The sequence below is a fragment of the Camelina sativa genome, chromosome 7 (assembly GCF_030686135.1).
Source record: "Camelina sativa cultivar CO46 ecotype springtype chromosome 7, ASM3068613v1".
Classification (NCBI taxonomy): Eukaryota; Viridiplantae; Streptophyta; class Magnoliopsida; order Brassicales; family Brassicaceae; genus Camelina; species Camelina sativa.
The window spans coordinates 34,683,967-34,701,817 of NC_141886.1; the positions used below are offsets into that span (position 1 = coordinate 34,683,967).

Genomic DNA, 17,851 nt, shown 5'->3' on the forward strand with positions numbered 1-17,851 from the left:
TCCTAAATTTGCGGTGTAAATGTAACGGACTGTGTTCTTAGAAGAACCCCGCGATTACCGGCGAATCGGCTCCTTACTCTATTAGCCGTAAAAGTAACTCCACGCAGACGAGATCTACGACGATTTGGCCACTCCGCGGAAGAAATATATTTTGACAGCTGAAAAACAAAAAAGGAAAGATTTTTCCAGAAAATTTAGGTCTTTTTGTTTTTTTTTTTTACTTTTGAGGGTCGACGGAGCTGGAATCAGCTATTCATTCTTATTCTCCAGATCCATAATCGTTTCTGTCTCACACGGTTCGTTATCTCTTTCCCTGATTCCATCTGTTTCCTTTTTTTTTTTTTTGCCTTCTTGTTCTGAGTTTTTTTTTTTCGTATATTAGTTCGATTTTTCTCTATATTCTTCGTGTTGTGATAAATGGATGATTACGATTTACTAAGCTTGTTTTGTAATGCCGAATGAAACATTAATCTCGTCTTCAAAATTGTTAGCCTCGTCGGCACAGATCAGAAATTCTCAAGGAATTGGTTTTTGAGAAAATTGGCATTAGTTTTGTATATTGATGGCAAAATTTACAATTTACATCAACCCAAGAAGCTTCTGGTTTTTGTTTGTGCTGTTATGTAATATGATGAATTCTAACTCATTTGTCACCCATTTCAGGCCGGTGTTAAGGTAGTAAGATCGGTCTTTTTATAAGCTATGGTTCTTGATGGGATTGCATCATCACCATTACGGAGGCCACATGCGCTAAAGAAGCAATGGGATGACTTGGGTAGCTACTCTACTGTTGTTCAGAGGCATCGTTTCCTTTTGACTGCTATGCTTCTTTTGGCCTTCCTCTGCACCATTTATATCTACTTTGCCGTCACACTAGGCGCTAGGCCCTTGTCCTGTTCTGGGATGGCTGGTAAGGAGAAGGCAATTTGTCAAATGGAACACGTCCAAGCCAGTTTCTCCAAAGGAAAACTTAAATTCTTGTAGAGTCTCAGCCTAAGCTGATTGATTTATAAACATCATTTGTCTCTCTGTTGCAATGTCTGTCTGTGTAAACGGCCTAGAGAATCTACTCTTACCTTATTCTACTGGGATTATGTCCCAAGATTCACAATTATTGTACAAATCTGAATCTTCTGTAATGGGAATATATGCTACAAGTTTTTGAGAATTGTCTTTTTTTCTTTGTCATCATTATCTTGGATTGATGCAGGATATGACATTGAAAAGGGAAACAAATGAACAACACACTTTATACATTTGCAGTGTTTCAGGTTTCATCATCACCATGTTTGTCGAGGAACCAGTGGTTCAACATCTAACTTGGGAGATAAATCAAAGAGGGAAGCTGGAGGAGTCATGTTGACGCTCCATGAATCATCCATGATGATTTCCATGGCAGTTTCTTCTTCTTCTTCTTCCTCCTCTTCGATATGTACCTTTAAGTCTTCAGGAGATGAACGGATCCTCTCAAGCTCAATCGAAACCTCTCTCATATTTGGCCGTTTCTTCCCTTTTAGACTTAAACACCTTCTGGCAAGTTTTGCCACTGCCAACACATGTTCCAACTTGCAATCTTCTTTGATCCGAGAATCAGCAATATCAAGAACTCTGTTCTGTTTCATGGCCTCAATGAAATGAGACGCAAGTCCTCTGTTTTCTTCAGGCCGCATTACAGAAAACGGTTTTTCTCCAGCAATGAGCTCAACCAAGACGACCCCAAAACTATAAACATCACTCTTATCCGTAAACTGGCTAGTTTGAAAGTACTCTGGATCCAAGTATCCAAAAGTACCTGCAACTAGAGTTGTCAAGTGAGTTTGGTCTACGTTTATAGATCTCGAGGTCCCGAAATCTGATACCTTGGCTCTATACTTCTCATCCAAAAGTATGTTTGTGGTCTTGACATCTCTGTGATAGACCTGAGTTGATGCAGCCGAGTGTAAGTAAGCAAGTGCTCCTGCAATCTCAACAGCGATGCGCAATCGTACATCCCAAGTCATTGTGTAATCATCAGAATCATCGTGAAGCCGCTTGAATAGGTCTCCATTTGGAATATGCTCATAAACCAAGATAGGGACCTCTGTTTCGAGACAACACCCCATGAGTTTGACAACGTTTCTATGGTTAACCTGCGAGAGAACACCAACTTCATTGATGAACTCCTCAACTTTGTCTTCATCCAAAACCTTAGACCTTTTCACAGCTAATAATTCGTCCATCTACCAACATTCCTTTGTAGACAGTGCCTTGACCTCCTTGCCCAAGAACCCTGTTCTGGTTGAAGTTATCCGTCGCTTTCTCCAGCTCTTTTGAGCTAAATATCTTCGTTTGTAGTCAACTGTTGTTTCAACAACAAGCCTCCATTACGTCTAAAGAGCATCCTCTTTCGGATAATCTTCCTTCTCTTCTTAATGAATTTGATCAATCCCCATATCCCGAGAACCAAGAACAACAGTGCCAAACCTAGAACAAGACCTGCACAACAACGAAAAGAACTTATAAAGATCACTCCTTTTTTTGCTCTGTTATAAGGCTTTAGAATTTGGAAAAAGAAAACTCCATTGATTCACCTTGAATCACAGGCTTGATCTTCTCTGCTTCTTTGGGCTCGCACCTCCACGATCCAGGAACATTCCCACAAGTTTGCTCTCCACAGCTGTCTCGTCCTTTTCCTTCCTCACATTCATCAATGTCTTAGACACAAGAAAACAAAAAGCTGAATCATATTCAACAGAGCCGTGATCATACGTTATCTAAAACCTCATTGAAGGCAATTAGACGAAGAGAAACCTATAAATCTTACCAATACATCCACCAGGAAGATATGGATTCCCTCTGTAACCAATGTCATTGCAGTAACAGTTGCTGTAACCAAACCCAGAGAAGTAACCATACTCACAAACACAGCTTGGTGCACTCGTGTAAATCCTAGTTTCCGTTAAATTCACACAACCCACTGGTTTCGTCAACCGAGAATCCGATGTATCAAAGTACCAACCAAGCTCAATCACAGTAAACCCATTAGTATAAAACTGCTCCGGCTCTGTAACATTCGCCGGAGAGTAAGTCTCGTTCGTCAAGAAAGCAACTTTACAGTCACCACCGGAGCTTTCTAGGTTGACGCCGATAACTTGTGGTCTATCCGCCTGAATCTTCGCTTGACAACATCTGTAACCACCGCAGATCTTGTCTGAGTCTAGACGACTCTTGTTTCCGTCGCAGCTTGGATTCGCATCCTGTGATCTGAGATTCGATGTCTGTAATCAATGCTCTGGTGTCACAACCAACTGAGACGAGACGATTCGAGTCGGTGATGAAAAAGGGGCTTCCTTTACCGGTGAGGTTTAAAGGAAGAGGCTTTACGGGTCCTTGAGAACAGCCGGAAGAAGTCACCGGAGATTTGACGTGTACAACTCCGTGGGTACTGTCGATGCTATTTCGAGGAGTGATGCTAACTAACTCTCTGTTGATCTTAGAGAGGAACGGAGCTATGGTTTTACTTGTACCGGAGGAGGTGGTGGTGTTACAGACAACCTCGTACCAGTCGTTGAGATAACAGTCTCTTCGTCCGATTCCAAAAGGGAAAGGAATCGAGATTCCTCCACAGATTCGATCACATGAAGTTGGAGATGGAGGCTGAGCTGTCGTTATCAAAGGGCCGCCATTGATGAACAGAGTTAGGCAAGAGAGTAGAACACAGAGAAAAAGTCTCCCTCTCTTCATTCTTTTTTGGTTTTTTTGGTAATGATTGTTGAGCCGCCTCGTGGGACAACGAACAAAATTTTGGTCAACTCATTTGTTCAAATCAATTTTATAATTTCATAATTTTTGAATACGATTTAACTATCATTTTCTTTTCCAGATGATATACCAAATTATTATATAGATTATTAATATTAGGAATATGACTATTCACCGAAAAAACGCAAATCATTCATGTGTAACATCATGCAATCAAAAAGTTGACTATCTTACCATAATTTTCATATTGAATAATTTAGAAAACAATGTCGACGGTTTTATGTTTTGGACAACTTTATCTATACAAATGCAATGCAGATAACAAAAACTTCAGTAAATTCTGTAATATTTGCCAAAATATTTAAACAGACTATGAACTTAATTTTGAAGTTTACAGTACAAATTAAAGTGGTTACAAACAGATCCGTTAATTAACACAACTTGACGAGTGAGTGACCTTTATAAAAATACATTCACAGGTAAAGACCAAGACCGAATGTAAAAGCAAAGACGTGAGGTAACAAATTCGTTTGCATGATTAATATTTTACAGCGTCTGAAGAGGAAACAATGGTGCAACATCTGACCACGACGAAGATGATGTAGCAATATTGCTGTATTGAGATGATGAGGCCGCAACAGTATCATAGTTTCTCGACTCTACCTCTTTGTTAACTTGCACCAAATTTTCTTCTTTCTCTTCTTCGTTTTCGCAAACATACTCATATGGCAGCTTAGCTCCAGGACAATAACAAATCTTCTCCAACTCCATCGATACTTCTCTCATACTTGGTCGTTTCCTTCCCTTCATATTCAAACGCTTTGTTGCAATTTTTGCTGCTGCTATCACTTGATTAATCTTACAACCATTTTTTATTCGAGCATCAATAATGTCAGAGAGTTTGTTCTCTTTCACTGCAAGCGTAAAATAAGTTGAGAGAGTCCTATTTGCTTGAGATCGCATAAAAGAAATAGATTTTTCTCCGGTGATTAGCTCCGCTAGCACGACTCCGAAGCTATACACATCACTTTTGTCTGTGAATTGGCTCGATTGGAAATACTCTGGATCCATATATCCCACCGTGCCTGAAACTACTGTCGTGAGGTGGGTATGATCCACGGTCACTGTTCTTGAAGTGCCAAAATCAGACACTTTGGCTCGATATTTCTCATCTAACATTATGTTTGTAGATTTGATGTCTCTATGATAGATTGGAGATGATGCAGCTGAGTGCAAGTAAGATAGAGCTCCAGCAATATCTAAAGCAATGCGAAGACGCACTTCCCAAGTAGTCATCGTGTAATCATCAGAATCATCATGAAGATGCTCAAAAAGATTACCATTAGGAATGAATTCGTAGACGAGAATAGGGACATCTGTCTCAAGGCAACACCCCAAGAGTTTTACGATGTTCCTGTGATTGATTTGTGAGAGAATGACAACCTCGTTGATGAACTCTTCTAGTTTGTCTTCGTCAACAACTTTGGATTTCTTCACTGCTACGATTCTGCCGTCGGCAAGCATTCCCTTGTACACTGTACCTTGACCTCCTTCGCCTAGTATTCTGTTTAAGCTAAAGTTTTCGGTGGCTTTTTCCAACTCTTTTGAGTTGAACACTCTTGTATTGTCGACGTTGCCTTCGGTTGAAATCAATTGTTGTTGCAACAATAAACCCCCATTACGCTTAAAGAATTTCTTCTTTCGGTTTAACCTCCTTTGCCTTCTAATAAATTTGTATAACAAATATATTCCACCAACGAAGATCAATGAGCCGAAACTCGTGCCAATCCCTACAAGTCCACAAAAGAAAAATGAATTACAATATACACTATTATTATATAAAAAAAACCTTCAGATGTATGCGAAAGTAGTTGAGATAGAAATTTGCATGATTTACCTATAGCAAGTGGTCGATTATTTGTGTTCGAACACCTATAACCTCCGTGCAAATTGACACACTTGCCTCCCGGACAGACGTGTTCTTCTCCAACAATGCCTTTTAGGCATTCATTAATATCTGTTTAAAAACAAAAATAAATGAAAATGTTATTAAACAGTGATCGCACTTGATATAGAAAACTAGGATAAGAATATAGATCTATAAGCACAATAACTTAATTAATTATATACCTTTGCATTCGCCAGGTACATATGGGTTGCCTTCGTAACCACGAGAGCAAAAACATGTTGCATAGGCATAGCTTGAAAATATAGAGTCGCAAAGGCAACCTATTCCGTATTCCTGACCGTAATATTTTCGAATTTGGTACTGGTCTACACTTACGCATCCCAGAGAGCCTATGAACGACGAATGATTTGCCGTATGGATGAACCATCGTAGGTCAACCGTAACATATCCTTTAGCATAAAGGCTCTGCGGGTCAGATCCATTTGACAAAAAGTATTCCTGGTCAGTTAAGAATGCCACTTTGCATCCCCTCGATAGCGTGTTGTTATCATCTATTTCCACACCAACAATCTGTTGATACATATCGGGCATGCTTGCCTTGCAGCATCCAATACCGAGGCAGCTTGTATCATTCATAATGGAGATTTTATTACAAAACTCGGACCCGCGATACTCGCGATTCCTATTATTACAGTAGACTCCCGCGAGATAATCATTTATCGGCATATGTTGTTTTGTGCTGCAAGTAGACTGGCACCCCACAATGCTTGGCTCGACATTTGTCAACGATGCCGTGTTGTTGCAGCCAACCGCTATGAGCACATTATTATCGCCAACGTAAAAAGGGTAACCTGTCAAATTCAAAAGTGATCCAATGCCAAGCTCTTCTCCGCCACTTGAGCATCCCTTTGAAGTTATAGGGTTTTTTACGCGAATTGATCCGTACCCTAAATCAGAGAAGTGGCGAGACATATCCGAAAAAGAGATACTCACAACTTCCTTGTTAATTATGGAAAGAAAAGGAACAGAGTTGTTAACACATATAATTTCGTACCATTTCACGAGATAGCAACCCTTTCCGATTCCAAATGGGTAGGGGATGTTGACTCTTCCACATTCCTCAGGACAAGAGCGAACAACGGTGAGATCGAGGATGAGCAGGAGATACAAGAGCATCAAAAGGGAGCAACTATTTTTAGAGCTCATGTCTACGATCTGCTCAAGAAAAAAACTAAAAGCAGAGACGGGTTTTGTAATGACGAGCAGAGGAGAAAGGTTGTGTTTAATTAGTTGCCTAGTTGGTCACAGCAATAAGTAGTCTTCTTCGTCTTTGAATTTTCGCTTCTTTGTTTTACGCTCAAATCAATAGTCTTATTTTTGTAGGCCTACTGAAAGCATGTCAGTGACGTGCATCCTCCATGTTTGAATTTCAGTATTTGATTCGCCTCCGTTAATTTACGAGAAAAGAAAAATATACATTAAGATTCTTGCATGCTATTGCAAGATATTTTCGGGAACATTGACTGGTTTAGGTCGCGAGGTTGAAAACGTGGATATAGCTGTCACAATCCATTATGGATAAAAACGTGGCTGATAAAATGTAGGAACCATAGGAAATTAAAAGTCTTTTTTTTTGTCAGGTTATGAAAAGTTTAGTTAAGAGATTTGTATGAGTAAAATGTTTTTCAATGATTTTTTTTTTTTTTTTTGGTAGTAATATTTTTCAATGATTAGTATATGCTTTGGACATGAATACATACTGACATAATACATATGTGAGAACCATGTGCAGCGAACAAAAACTTGTGAAATATACGTTAATTCTCTAGTAATTATTGCCAAAAAAAAATTATACGATCAAAATATGAATCTATTCATTCAAAACAAATCGAGAGATTAAGATCACACGTTTAGTGTTTTCAATTAAGTTATTCTCAGTTTTCAGTCAAAACAAGGATGCATATAATGTACCAAGGACTTTTTTTTGTTTCAATATAATTTAACATTCATTATAAAAATAAATATATATAAGTACTCTTACGTTTTCTGTTCGGAAGTCTATAATACAGAGTGGATTATACAAACGAGATCTATCACTATACACCTGACAACATTTATAGAAATAATTATAACAAACAAAAAACAACTGAACGTAAAAGCAGAGACTATACAGTCATCTGCGAGGTTGGGGTTTTACGTGTCTGACAAGAAAACAATGGTTCAACATCTGACCACGATGAAGATGATGCAGCAACGTTGTGTTGCGACGCTGGTGCGGTAAAATTCACGTTTTTCCCTGATGCTACCCGTATTTTCAATTCCAAGGCTTCTTTCCTCTTTCTGATCTTCCTCGTTTTCACTAACATACACAAGTGGTTGCATGTCTCGAGGAGACGAACGAATCATTTCCAATTCCATAGACACTTGCCTCATGCTTGGTCGTTTTTTCCTCTTCAGATTCAGACACCTTCTTGCAACTTGTGCTACCGCCATGACTTGCTCCAGCTTGCAGTCATCTCTTATTCGGGCATCGATGATATCTACGACTTTGTTTTCCTTCACTGAAATATTGAAATAAGTTGCCAGTGTTCTGTTTTCTTGAGGTCGGGTGAAAGAAATTGGTTTTTTCTCCTGTGATGAGCTCCACCAACACAACTCCGAAGCTGTAGACATCACTCTTATCAGTGAATTGACTTGACTGAAAATATTCGGGATCTAGATATCCCGCAGTACCTGAAACAAGTGTTGTAAGATGGGTATGATCCTCAGTTACGGTTCTTGAAGTACCAAAATCGGACACCTTAACTCGATATTTCTCGTCCAACATTATGTTTGTAGATTTGATGTCTCTGTGATAAATGGGAGCCGATGCGGCTGAGTGTAGGTATGAAAGAGCTCCTGCAATCTCTATAGCCATACCCAAACGCACTTCCCAAGTGGCCATCGTGTAATCAGATGATTCGTCATGGAGATGCTCGAAAAGATTCCCATTGGAAATAAAACTCGTACACTAGAAGAGGCACTTCGTCTCAAGGCAACATCCTAAGAGCTTCACGATGTTTCTGTGGTTGATATGCGAAAGAATGACGACCTCGTTTATGAATTCTCCTAACTTGTCTTCGTCCACGACTGTAGATTTTTTTACTGCCACAATGCTACCATCGACTAACATACCCTTGTACACTGTACCTTGACCACCTTGTCCAAGAACTCTGTTTTCACTGAAGTTTTCGGTAGCTTTCTCCAGCTCCCTCGAAGTAAAATACTTTTGTCCTCTCCACGGTGTCTTCCGTTGAGGTTAGCTGTTGTTGCAACAATAGACCTCCATTACGTCTGAAGAAATTCTTTTTGCGATTGATGCGCTTTCGCCTTCTAATAAACATGTATAACCACACACATCCTCCAAGTAACATCAACACGCCTACAACAATAAGGAGTACCCCGACTGCAAATCACATAAGAAGAGTTAAAAAAATCACCCGAGATTAGTAAATAACAATATATATTATTAAATAACTGCAGGTGACCTACATATATTAAGCGAAGCTAGACCAAAACGATAGTAGTGGCAACGATGGCCTCCTTTGGAATTCTCACAAGGGTATCCCCCACAGTATATAGGATCCCTTCACTATTGTACTCTTTGCATTCGTTGATATCTAAATAAGTATAAATAACAAAATTAAAGAGATGCAATCTTAGTTATATAATTTGAAAAAAGGGAACAGGGGGAAACAAAAAAGATGAACATTAATGTTAGATCATGACAAAAGAAAAGTTCCTTAATTACCTTTGCATCCATCCAAGAGGTAGGGATTACCTCTATAACCCTCTGTGCACCAACAACTTGCATAAATGATACCAAAGTCAGTTTTATTGTGGCATGTGCAGCTTGTATTTGAGAGGATAAAACTTCACCAGTGTACTGTAACTTATTCTGGCTGCAGCCTAAGGAGGTAATGAGTGAAGCATTCGTAGTTCGGAAGGACCATTCAACCTCTAAGGAAGCATACTGTTTAGCATGTAACCACTGCGAATTTCGCTGGCCGGTCGAATTCAAAAGCAATCCAAATGCTTGTTTATTGCTGGAAGTAACAGGGCTTTTGATGTGAAGTGACGCATGTGACACGGACATATCATAATATTGTCTAGGGAGAGAGATTTCTACAACCTCTTTGCTGCTAACAGAAAGGAATGGAATCTCCTCTCCGGAAACAGTTTTGCATTCAATCTCGTAGCCTTTGTCGAGGTAGCAACCCTTTTCGATTCCAAATGGGTACGGGATCTCGATTTCTCCACAGTAGTTTTTACAATATTCCAAAGAAGTGAGAGCAGCTGAATCAAAGATCAACAAAAGTAGCATAGAGAAGAGAATCAAAAGAGAACAACTTTTACTAGAGCTCATGTTTATGTTTGTGAACTGCTCAAGAAAAAATTTCTTCGTATTACTTACTATTTGTAAGGTAAATAGTTGCGTTTTGCCAAATATATATCTCCCAATTAATCAAATAAGTTGTAAGGTGTAGAAAGTTACACGCCAAACACAACATAGAGAACATAGAAACAAGCCATAACACCCTACTTTTTTTCCTTACCTAAATCGACCCAGCCTTTATTTTGGTTAGGTTTACGTACGTAGAACATAGAAGAAACATGTCACATGAGTGAGTACCTTTGAATCTCACCCCATTATTGTACTAGTGCCTAGTGGAAGTGTGCCCAAAAGTCTCCGGAGATAGAAATGCCCACAAGTTGAATTTGCATTTCTCATCTGTTTTTGCGGTGTTAACATAACAAAATACACTTCTTCTATTACACTATAGATAAAAATTGGCTCAGCTTGCCTCGGCTAGCACGACCGACTGCACGAGTATGTCACAAAATCTTCTAAATGGGCAAATCAAAATCTAATCCTAATGAACATGTGGCTAGAAGATGATCCAAAAACCTTTTTGATAAAATCGTTTTCACCTGTCATTACCAATGTGCCTAGGATTATAATTAAAAATAGCTGCTGACATATTCATATGTCTCTATAACATTAATAACTAAAGTTAAATTGCTAATTGCATGAATATGAATAATCGGGTTGATCATCTCTTGACCCCTCGGAAAGTGTTTTAGAGGTGTCAATTTGAAGAGGGGTCCGGTTCAGTCAGTGAAGCCAAAAAAAGTAAGCAAAGCTCCCCTCCTTGTTTTTTTTTTGACGGACATTTATAATCTCTTCTATATAAATTGGGCACTTTTTTCACCAGTTTACGCCAGAGTCACGGAGAGAGAGAGAGAGAGCTATGGCGGAGGAGCACTTTGACGTTCTGACTAATCCGGTGAGAAGACCGGTGTGTCCAAACCCAGGCATGTTTACTGTTCATGTAATTTTCCCTTTCTTGTTTTCCATGGAAAGTGCCCAGAAGTCGGATTCGTGCATTCAGATATGATTTGGATTGAATCAAACTCTTGTTTTTACATTGAAATTTTAAGTCTTTGTTAGAAAGAGTCGGCCTTTTTTTTTTAGGTCAGTCTGAGTAATTTCACAATCCGATTTTGGGTATTAAGCCGACGCTGATGATATTTGGGACTGTGTTCTTTGATCAATGCCCTTTCGTTGTTAACCTCAGTTCTTCCTTGTAGGGGAGCGATTCACCGAGACGGAGATTACCATCGTGCAGTTCATGTCTGGATCTTTGTGGAGAGCACTCAAGAACTACTTCTCCAACTCAGAGCTGATGACAAAGATTCATGGCCTGGTCAATGGGACATTTCAAGTGCTGGCCATATTACAGCTGGTGATCCATCACTTATATCGGCCCAGTAAGTAAAGCTGATTCTGCATTCTGCTTCTACTTCTTCTATCCTTTTCACTAAAGTTGGCTGTCCCAATTGTGTAGGCGAGAGCTCCAGGAAGAGCTAGGTGTTAAACTCCCAAAGGATGCATTTGAAAAGATTTTCGTCTTTCTCCAAGAATGGTGTGTAGTGTACATTCGATTTCTTGGCCTATGTCTCTCTGTCTTTTAAATCTTTTGTTTCAAGACTCGGTTTGTTGTTGAAAGTGATTAGCGTGATTGATATGCGCTGTGACTTTTTACTCTTGAGTTTCACGGAGATCCTTATCAGACAATGTGTTGCTTTTCTTTTGTGTGCTTTTACAGTGTCACAGACGGTGGGAAATTCATAAATAATGAGTTCAATGATGTGTATCTTGTTACAATTCTGCATCCAATTCCATTAGAAGCCTTTACACTTCAAGTAAGAATTTTTCTTCTCCGGCACTGTAAGTTTAAGTACTATACGCTACTTAAACTGTCCAATCTCCTTTTTCTGGTTTATATTAGGTAGAGGAAGTCTCTGCTGTAAAATACATACCTTACGAGGAGTACAGAAACGTTCTGGCTAAGGAAGATCCTGCTTATGTGCCATATGATGTAAATGGAGAGTATGGAAAACTGTTTGACATAATCAGACAGAGGTACATTATCACTTATTGGTCTTTTCCAAGTTTTTTCTTTTTCATTTTTGCTCATCTCTGATATATTCCATGATATAGAAGAAAACATAATAAGATTTTTGTGTGACATATCCATTGCTAAGCTACTGGTTTTATATGGAAATGTCTATCTTACATAGAGTGTTTCTTTTGAGTTTGCTGAAGGTGCCAAGTGAACAATGAGGCGCGTAGTTTATCTCTGCAAAAGCAACTTCAGAGATACTCTCCTGTCACCCTCGAAGCAAAGGTATTAATTTGTCACATATGTTATTGTGACTTCTTTGTTTCATATTACCAAATAAATTGTATTGTTTCAGTCCATGAATTTTTTTTGCATTTTGACACTTTTCATTTATATGCAGTTGACAGAACTCTCTGAAGCAGATCAGAAAGCGTTGGGGCTGATTGTGAAGGCTGCAAAAATTATGGACGATATATTTTATGAGCAGGTTGTGTGGATCTGTAATCCGAATTTTCTTTTCTTTGTTTGGCTGTGGGAATGAAATCTCATGATTGATCTTAAACTAAATTTGATAACTTATCCTTAACCAGGTTTGGAACAGCAATCCAGCTCTAAGAGATTGGCTGAAGGATCATGCCGATGCATCAGAACTGGACAAATTGAAATGGGAATACTTCCTGATCAACAAAAGTCCATGGTGATTATTATCAAACTGGCTTTGTTCTAACATCTAAATTCTTGGAAAGGGTTGGGATTCATCAACGGAACTTGTGCAGAATTTAGTAATTTGTTAATTAAAAGTTGCAAAAGATGTTGTCCTGACAACATATTGTATCTTGTGTGTCAACGTCATTACGATTAGGAGAGAACAGTCCAAGAAATTGATGTTTCGTTTATTATTTGCAGGTCGTCTCTTGATGAAAATGAAGCATTCTTGAGTACAGCAGATTCAGCTGTTAAGTTGCTTCCTGAAGCAACAAAATCCATTGCTGGCTGGAAGGGTCTTGAATATAGAGCAGCCTTTCCAGTGACTAAACCACCTGGTTCAAATTTCTATCCTCCCGATATGGATAAAACGGTAGACATATTTAATGTTTCTTTTCCATTTTTTCGTCTGATTCCATACCCGTTGTAAGAAATGTGTTTCCTATATCTATAGGAGTTCACCTTATGGCTCAATGGTCTTACGGAAGAGCAAAAGCATGCTGCAACAGGATTTTTTAGTGTTATAAGAAGGCGAAGTGAAGCTAATCTAGATGCTCCTCTAGCTGATCATCTTGCCAGCAGCACAAAGAAGAAACCAGACTCTAATTCCGATCTATATAGTATTCCTTATTCAGAAATTTACCGACCTTTCCTTACGAAAGCTTCTGAACTTTTGCACAAAGCTGGGGGCTTGGTCAGTTCGCAAAGGTATATTCCATACAGTTTCTTACTTTTACCATATAAAATGTATTATCCCGTTCGAGTGGCTTAGTATATATTGAAGTTCTTAACTACTATGATTTCCCATAGTTTGAAGAAGCTGCTGCACAGCAAAGCTGAAGCCTTCCTTTCAAATGAATACTATGAGTCAGACATCGCATGGATGGACTTGGTAACTCTCTCTGTCTATTTTAATAGCCCACAATTTCGCGTTACAATTATTATCAGTCTTGCACTATGATATTGAGTCTCTTTGCTTCGTCTTATCATACTTTGTAGGATTCAAAGTTGGATATCACCATAGGTCCATATGAGACGTACGAGGATGAAATCTTTGGGTACAAGGTAAGAATTTACATAACTTGTGCTTTTGCAGTGATGTTCTTATGTTGATGCTCGCAATCCTCAGCTTTTCACTTGTACATTAACTTTCATGAAATGCCACTCTATTTTACCATTTAGTTTCAAATATGATTGGTTCGTTGCATTCTATTTCTCTCTAATCTGTATCTGTTTTTCATCTAAGGCTACCTTTGAAACCTTCATCGGTATTCGAGATGATAAAGCCACAGCTGATCTGAAACTCTTTGGTGACAATCTCAAGGTACTGTTCTTTTCGCAGCTGCGTCAATCAAAGTTGCATTTGTTCACGTTTTCTATTTTCTTTTTCTAATATCGTTTTCTTTTTCTACTTCTCGGTAGCTTTTGGAAGATAATCTCCCACTTGACAGTGTATACAAATCAAAAGATGTATCCGCTGCTCCTATTCGGGTCATCCAGTTGATTTACAATTCCGGAGTAAGTTCCCCTCAGCATCCATCTGAGAGCGGGAAGGGAAAGAAATGTATTGCATTTATTCATGGTTCACTTGTTTCTTGATTGTGACAGGATGTGAGGGGTCCTCAGACAGTAGCTTACAATTTGCCAAACGATGAGAAAATTGTGAAAGATAGAGGAACATCAATGGTTATGTTGAAAAACGTCCAAGAAGCAAAGTAGTGTTCCTTCTTCCTCCATATTTCTTCTGTAAACGGTGACACAATTACGTCTAACGCACGCCTTTGTCTTTTCCAGGTTTGAACATATTCTCAAGCCTATAGCTGAAATCACAATCAGCAAGGAACAGCGAGGATTAGTTGATTTTGATTCTTTCTTCACTCACACCATCTGCCATGAATGCTGCCATGGCATTGGTCCTCATACCATAACACTTCCTGATGGCCAAACGTCTACAGTGAGAAAGGTCTTACTTCTTTCTGCAAGAATCCAGACATCTAATTAGAGTCTTTTGTTCTGCAATCACTTACCAGCCACGAAACAACTTGAATTTTTACCTTTTCATTGCCCTCGTCTTTTCCTTTGATCTAGGAACTGCTAGAAGTCCATTCTGCAATGGAAGAAGCAAAGGCGGATATAGTTGGTCTTTGGGCACTGAATTTTCTCATCACCAAGGTCAGTGATCAACTTGACTAGTAAATTTGTTCATCTAGTTTCAATTTCCAAAACCTTGATTCATCTCAGAGTCATATTCTCTGGAATCCGTTGTCTACTCGATTGATCCAAAGTGTCTCCGTTTTGTGATACAACAGGGATTGCTTTCCAAGAGTATGGTGGAGAGTATGTATGTTTCTTTCCTAGCTGGATGCTTTAGATCCATCCGGTTTGGTCTCACAGAAGCTCATGGGTAATGAATGATATAGGAAAATCTCTGCCTTAGATAATCCACACTCTATATGTATAGTTCCTTACATTATTATTATCTCTATTGGCTTCAGGAAAGGGCAAGCATTGCAATTCAATTGGTTGTATGAGAAAGGAGCCTTTGTTTTCCACAAGGACTCGACCTTCTCCGTTGATTTCGATAAGGTATCCCATCCAAGTTCTTGTTTCTTCCATGAAGAACTTTCTGATTCGTCATATCGAAACACTCCTGAATCTTTTTTGTTTCTCTCCGCAATTAAAGGTCGAAGGTGCGGTTGAGAGTCTGAGCCATGAGATACTAACCATTCAAGGAAAAGGTGACAAAAACGCAGCAACATTGCTTCTAGATAAGTACTGCACCGTCACCGGACCGTTGAAAACAGCTCTGGAGAATCTCGAAAGCGTAAAGGTACAATATCTCATCTTGAAAAAGCACAAAAAAGAGTTGAGATTTTCCACATGAATGATAGAATGATGTGCGTTCCATGGTTTGTTTTTGTGTGTTTAGGTACCAGTGGATATATCTCCAACATTTCCATTAGCAGATGCATTACTTAACTGAGAGAGTTGTCTCAAGCAATGATGTTTCAGTTGCAGCTGAGATTGTGGTTCTACAAATAAAAGAACTCAGATGATTCATTTGAATGGTGTGTTGTGTTCTTATAAGTTACAATTCTTAAACTAAGTTCTTTTTCTCATAACAGTTGGTCTCCCTTAAGTCCATTTTGTAATATTTTACATTCAAATGGAACAAAATTTGCTACATCTACACGACAAGGCGGCCACAGGATTCTTTCTTTCTTTCTCCTGAGTTTGTTTTGTATAGCTTTGGGGGCTGAACTGGAAATTGGATGTAGCCCCATATCAGGAGGTACATTTATCTTCTTGTCGGATTCAACTATTAGTTGCGCCGTGATAATAAAGGCCAGGGTGATTTGAAAACTCCAATGGATACCCAGTAAGTTAATAGTGTCTCTCTACTAAATGAAGTTTTGATTGTAAAGATCTGGTTTACATTTTTGTTATGCTAACTACAAACATCTTATTTCTTCTTTTGAATTCAGCTTGAGAGCAAAATGGCATACGCAAAGTAGTAGTGACCGTGTGCAGAAGAAACCGATAGGATCTTTGTCTGATGATGCAAACGCTTTGCTTCGTCCAGCGAAAGTTAAAGGCGTTAAAACCTAAAACATAGGCGTTGATAGCTTTTACTGCTATAGCACACGAATGTAAACAACAGAAAAAGAGAACAGAGACAACCAGGAATGAATAATTTTTCTATTTTTTATTAGTAGAGAGACACTATTAACTTACTGTTTGTGGAAACTTTGAACCCACAAATGACACTTCGAACCTAAATTAGTAACATATTTTAATTTTGTCTACTCAAATCGTCGATAGATATGCTTCAACAATTGTAACGGTAGATTTTTATGGCGGTAAACTTTTTAGCATTGTAATTTTTGAAATATCGTTTACGTGAGAAACAAACCTCCAAAATTGTTTGTTTTTCTTACCAAAAAAATAAATAAATTGTTTGTTTTCTCAGAAGACATTATGAGAACATGTAGGTGTAGTTGATTCACGTATTTTATATGATTGAAATATCTGAATCTGAAGATCCAAGATATACAACGTATCCTCAATTCGTTGTAAGGAACTAGTCATTTTCCTAATCTTGATGTGTATTTTGTGTGTGTTTTGGGTGTTTGGGGGTGTAATTTATAGGATTGTTGGTATATATCTAATTATTGAAAGGAATAACTAACTAGTAAGAAGAAAGATATAATGATGAATTTTGAAGTTTTAGATAGAATATGGCTAATATTAGTAAAATCATATCCTCTCTCATCACTTATCCACATAAAATTCTAAACCAAAGTAAACAACAAAAACAAATATATCAGCAATTAATGAATTAATTCTTGCAACTTCAGCTTGTGTAATATTCTCTAGATTAAAAAAAGAAAAACATAAAATATGATATTATTTAAAATAAAGACTTAATAAAGAATCAAATCTAATTAGGATAATATGGTGCTGAAACTGGTCAATATATTGTTGGATACTAGACAAATACTTTTAAAAATTATACAAATATCATTTTTTATACTTATTACAATGGAGAAAATATATAACTAGAATTTAACATATAAGAAGATATACAATTTTTTTAATGTAAATAGATATTCAAAATAAAAATAAGAAGAAAAAAACATAAGTAAAATACAAGAGTGGGTTTAGGGGTGGTTCATGAAGTTCATAATATGTACATAAGGTTTGATATGTCCGGAGTTCCAAACAATGATATGTACTTATCTTTGAATCTATATGGCCCTCTTTTGATTTTTTTTTCTTTGGTAGGGGGCGAACGACCTCTAGCAGTGAGCATGAGTTGGTCGTCAGCATTGTTTTTGTTAAACACCAAATTCCTCCATTCTACGAAATCCCTAAAATTTTTGATCGCGGGCCCATCTTTTTGAAGCATGTAACTCAAATATATCTTGTATCCCATTTGGTTCAAAGTTTCGATGGTGCCAATAAAATCTTTGTCAGACATTATCACAAAGATTGGGGTCGGTGGTTCATGTATCATAGCGTAATGAAGGAGATCTTCCTTCATTTCTAG

The 17,851-nt window shown here is 38.2% G+C and overlaps 5 protein-coding genes and 2 pseudogenes across 6 annotated transcripts; 3 read left to right on the top strand and 4 right to left on the bottom strand.

Annotated features, from left to right (window-relative positions):
• The first annotated feature begins 156 nt into the window (after positions 1-156).
• Positions 157-1,168, top strand: LOC147942034 (uncharacterized). Its single transcript, XM_087456454.1, has 2 exons — positions 157-296; positions 664-1,168. Exon 2 carries the CDS (start codon positions 703-705, stop codon positions 982-984), a length of 282 nt encoding a protein of 93 aa, XP_087312580.1. The 5' UTR covers positions 157-296; positions 664-702; the 3' UTR covers positions 985-1,168.
• On the bottom strand, positions 1,159-3,714 carry LOC104752409 (wall-associated receptor kinase-like 22). Of its 2 annotated transcripts, XM_087456452.1 has the most exons (3): positions 2,804-3,714; positions 2,571-2,693; positions 1,159-2,475 (listed from the first exon to the last, which is right to left on the bottom strand). In XM_087456452.1, exon 3 carries the CDS (start codon positions 2,217-2,219, stop codon positions 1,281-1,283), a length of 939 nt encoding a protein of 312 aa, XP_087312578.1. In that variant the 5' UTR covers positions 2,220-2,475; positions 2,571-2,693; positions 2,804-3,714; the 3' UTR covers positions 1,159-1,280. The 2 variants fall into 2 exon arrangements, with proteins under 2 accessions (XP_087312578.1, XP_087312579.1); XM_087456453.1 differs by lacking the exon at positions 2,804-3,714 and having other exon boundaries at positions 1,159-2,463.
• On the bottom strand, positions 2,688-3,723 carry LOC147942035 (wall-associated receptor kinase-like 22 pseudogene; annotated as a pseudogene).
• A 485-nt stretch (positions 3,724-4,208) lies between these two features.
• LOC104703328 (wall-associated receptor kinase-like 10) lies at positions 4,209-6,900 on the bottom strand. The gene is made up of 3 exons (XM_087456375.1): positions 5,872-6,900; positions 5,639-5,758; positions 4,209-5,531 (listed from the first exon to the last, which is right to left on the bottom strand). The coding sequence occupies exons 1-3, from the start codon at positions 6,854-6,856 to the stop codon at positions 4,288-4,290; spliced, it is 2,349 nt and encodes a 782-aa protein (XP_087312501.1). The 5' UTR covers positions 6,857-6,900; the 3' UTR covers positions 4,209-4,287.
• Positions 6,901-7,697: 797 nt separating this feature from the next.
• LOC147942036 (wall-associated receptor kinase-like 9 pseudogene) lies at positions 7,698-10,055 on the bottom strand (annotated as a pseudogene).
• A 382-nt stretch (positions 10,056-10,437) lies between these two features.
• Positions 10,438-15,987, top strand: LOC109124723 (nudix hydrolase 3). The gene is made up of 22 exons (XM_087460177.1): positions 10,438-10,823; positions 10,906-11,005; positions 11,282-11,461; positions 11,539-11,616; positions 11,800-11,896; positions 11,983-12,116; positions 12,300-12,381; positions 12,497-12,583; positions 12,687-12,793; positions 13,003-13,174; positions 13,256-13,509; positions 13,612-13,693; positions 13,801-13,866; positions 14,048-14,125; positions 14,224-14,319; positions 14,410-14,516; positions 14,596-14,764; positions 14,890-14,973; positions 15,111-15,205; positions 15,297-15,387; positions 15,485-15,631; positions 15,731-15,987. Exons 8-22 carry the CDS (start codon positions 12,560-12,562, stop codon positions 15,782-15,784), a joined length of 1,626 nt encoding a protein of 541 aa, XP_087316303.1. The 5' UTR covers positions 10,438-10,823; positions 10,906-11,005; positions 11,282-11,461; positions 11,539-11,616; positions 11,800-11,896; positions 11,983-12,116; positions 12,300-12,381; positions 12,497-12,559; the 3' UTR covers positions 15,785-15,987.
• Positions 10,942-12,539, top strand: LOC147942037 (nudix hydrolase 3-like). The gene is made up of 7 exons (XM_087458773.1): positions 10,942-11,005; positions 11,269-11,461; positions 11,539-11,616; positions 11,800-11,896; positions 11,983-12,116; positions 12,300-12,381; positions 12,504-12,539. Exons 1-7 carry the CDS (start codon positions 10,942-10,944, stop codon positions 12,537-12,539), a joined length of 684 nt encoding a protein of 227 aa, XP_087314899.1.
• Positions 15,988-17,851: the final 1,864 nt, after the last annotated feature.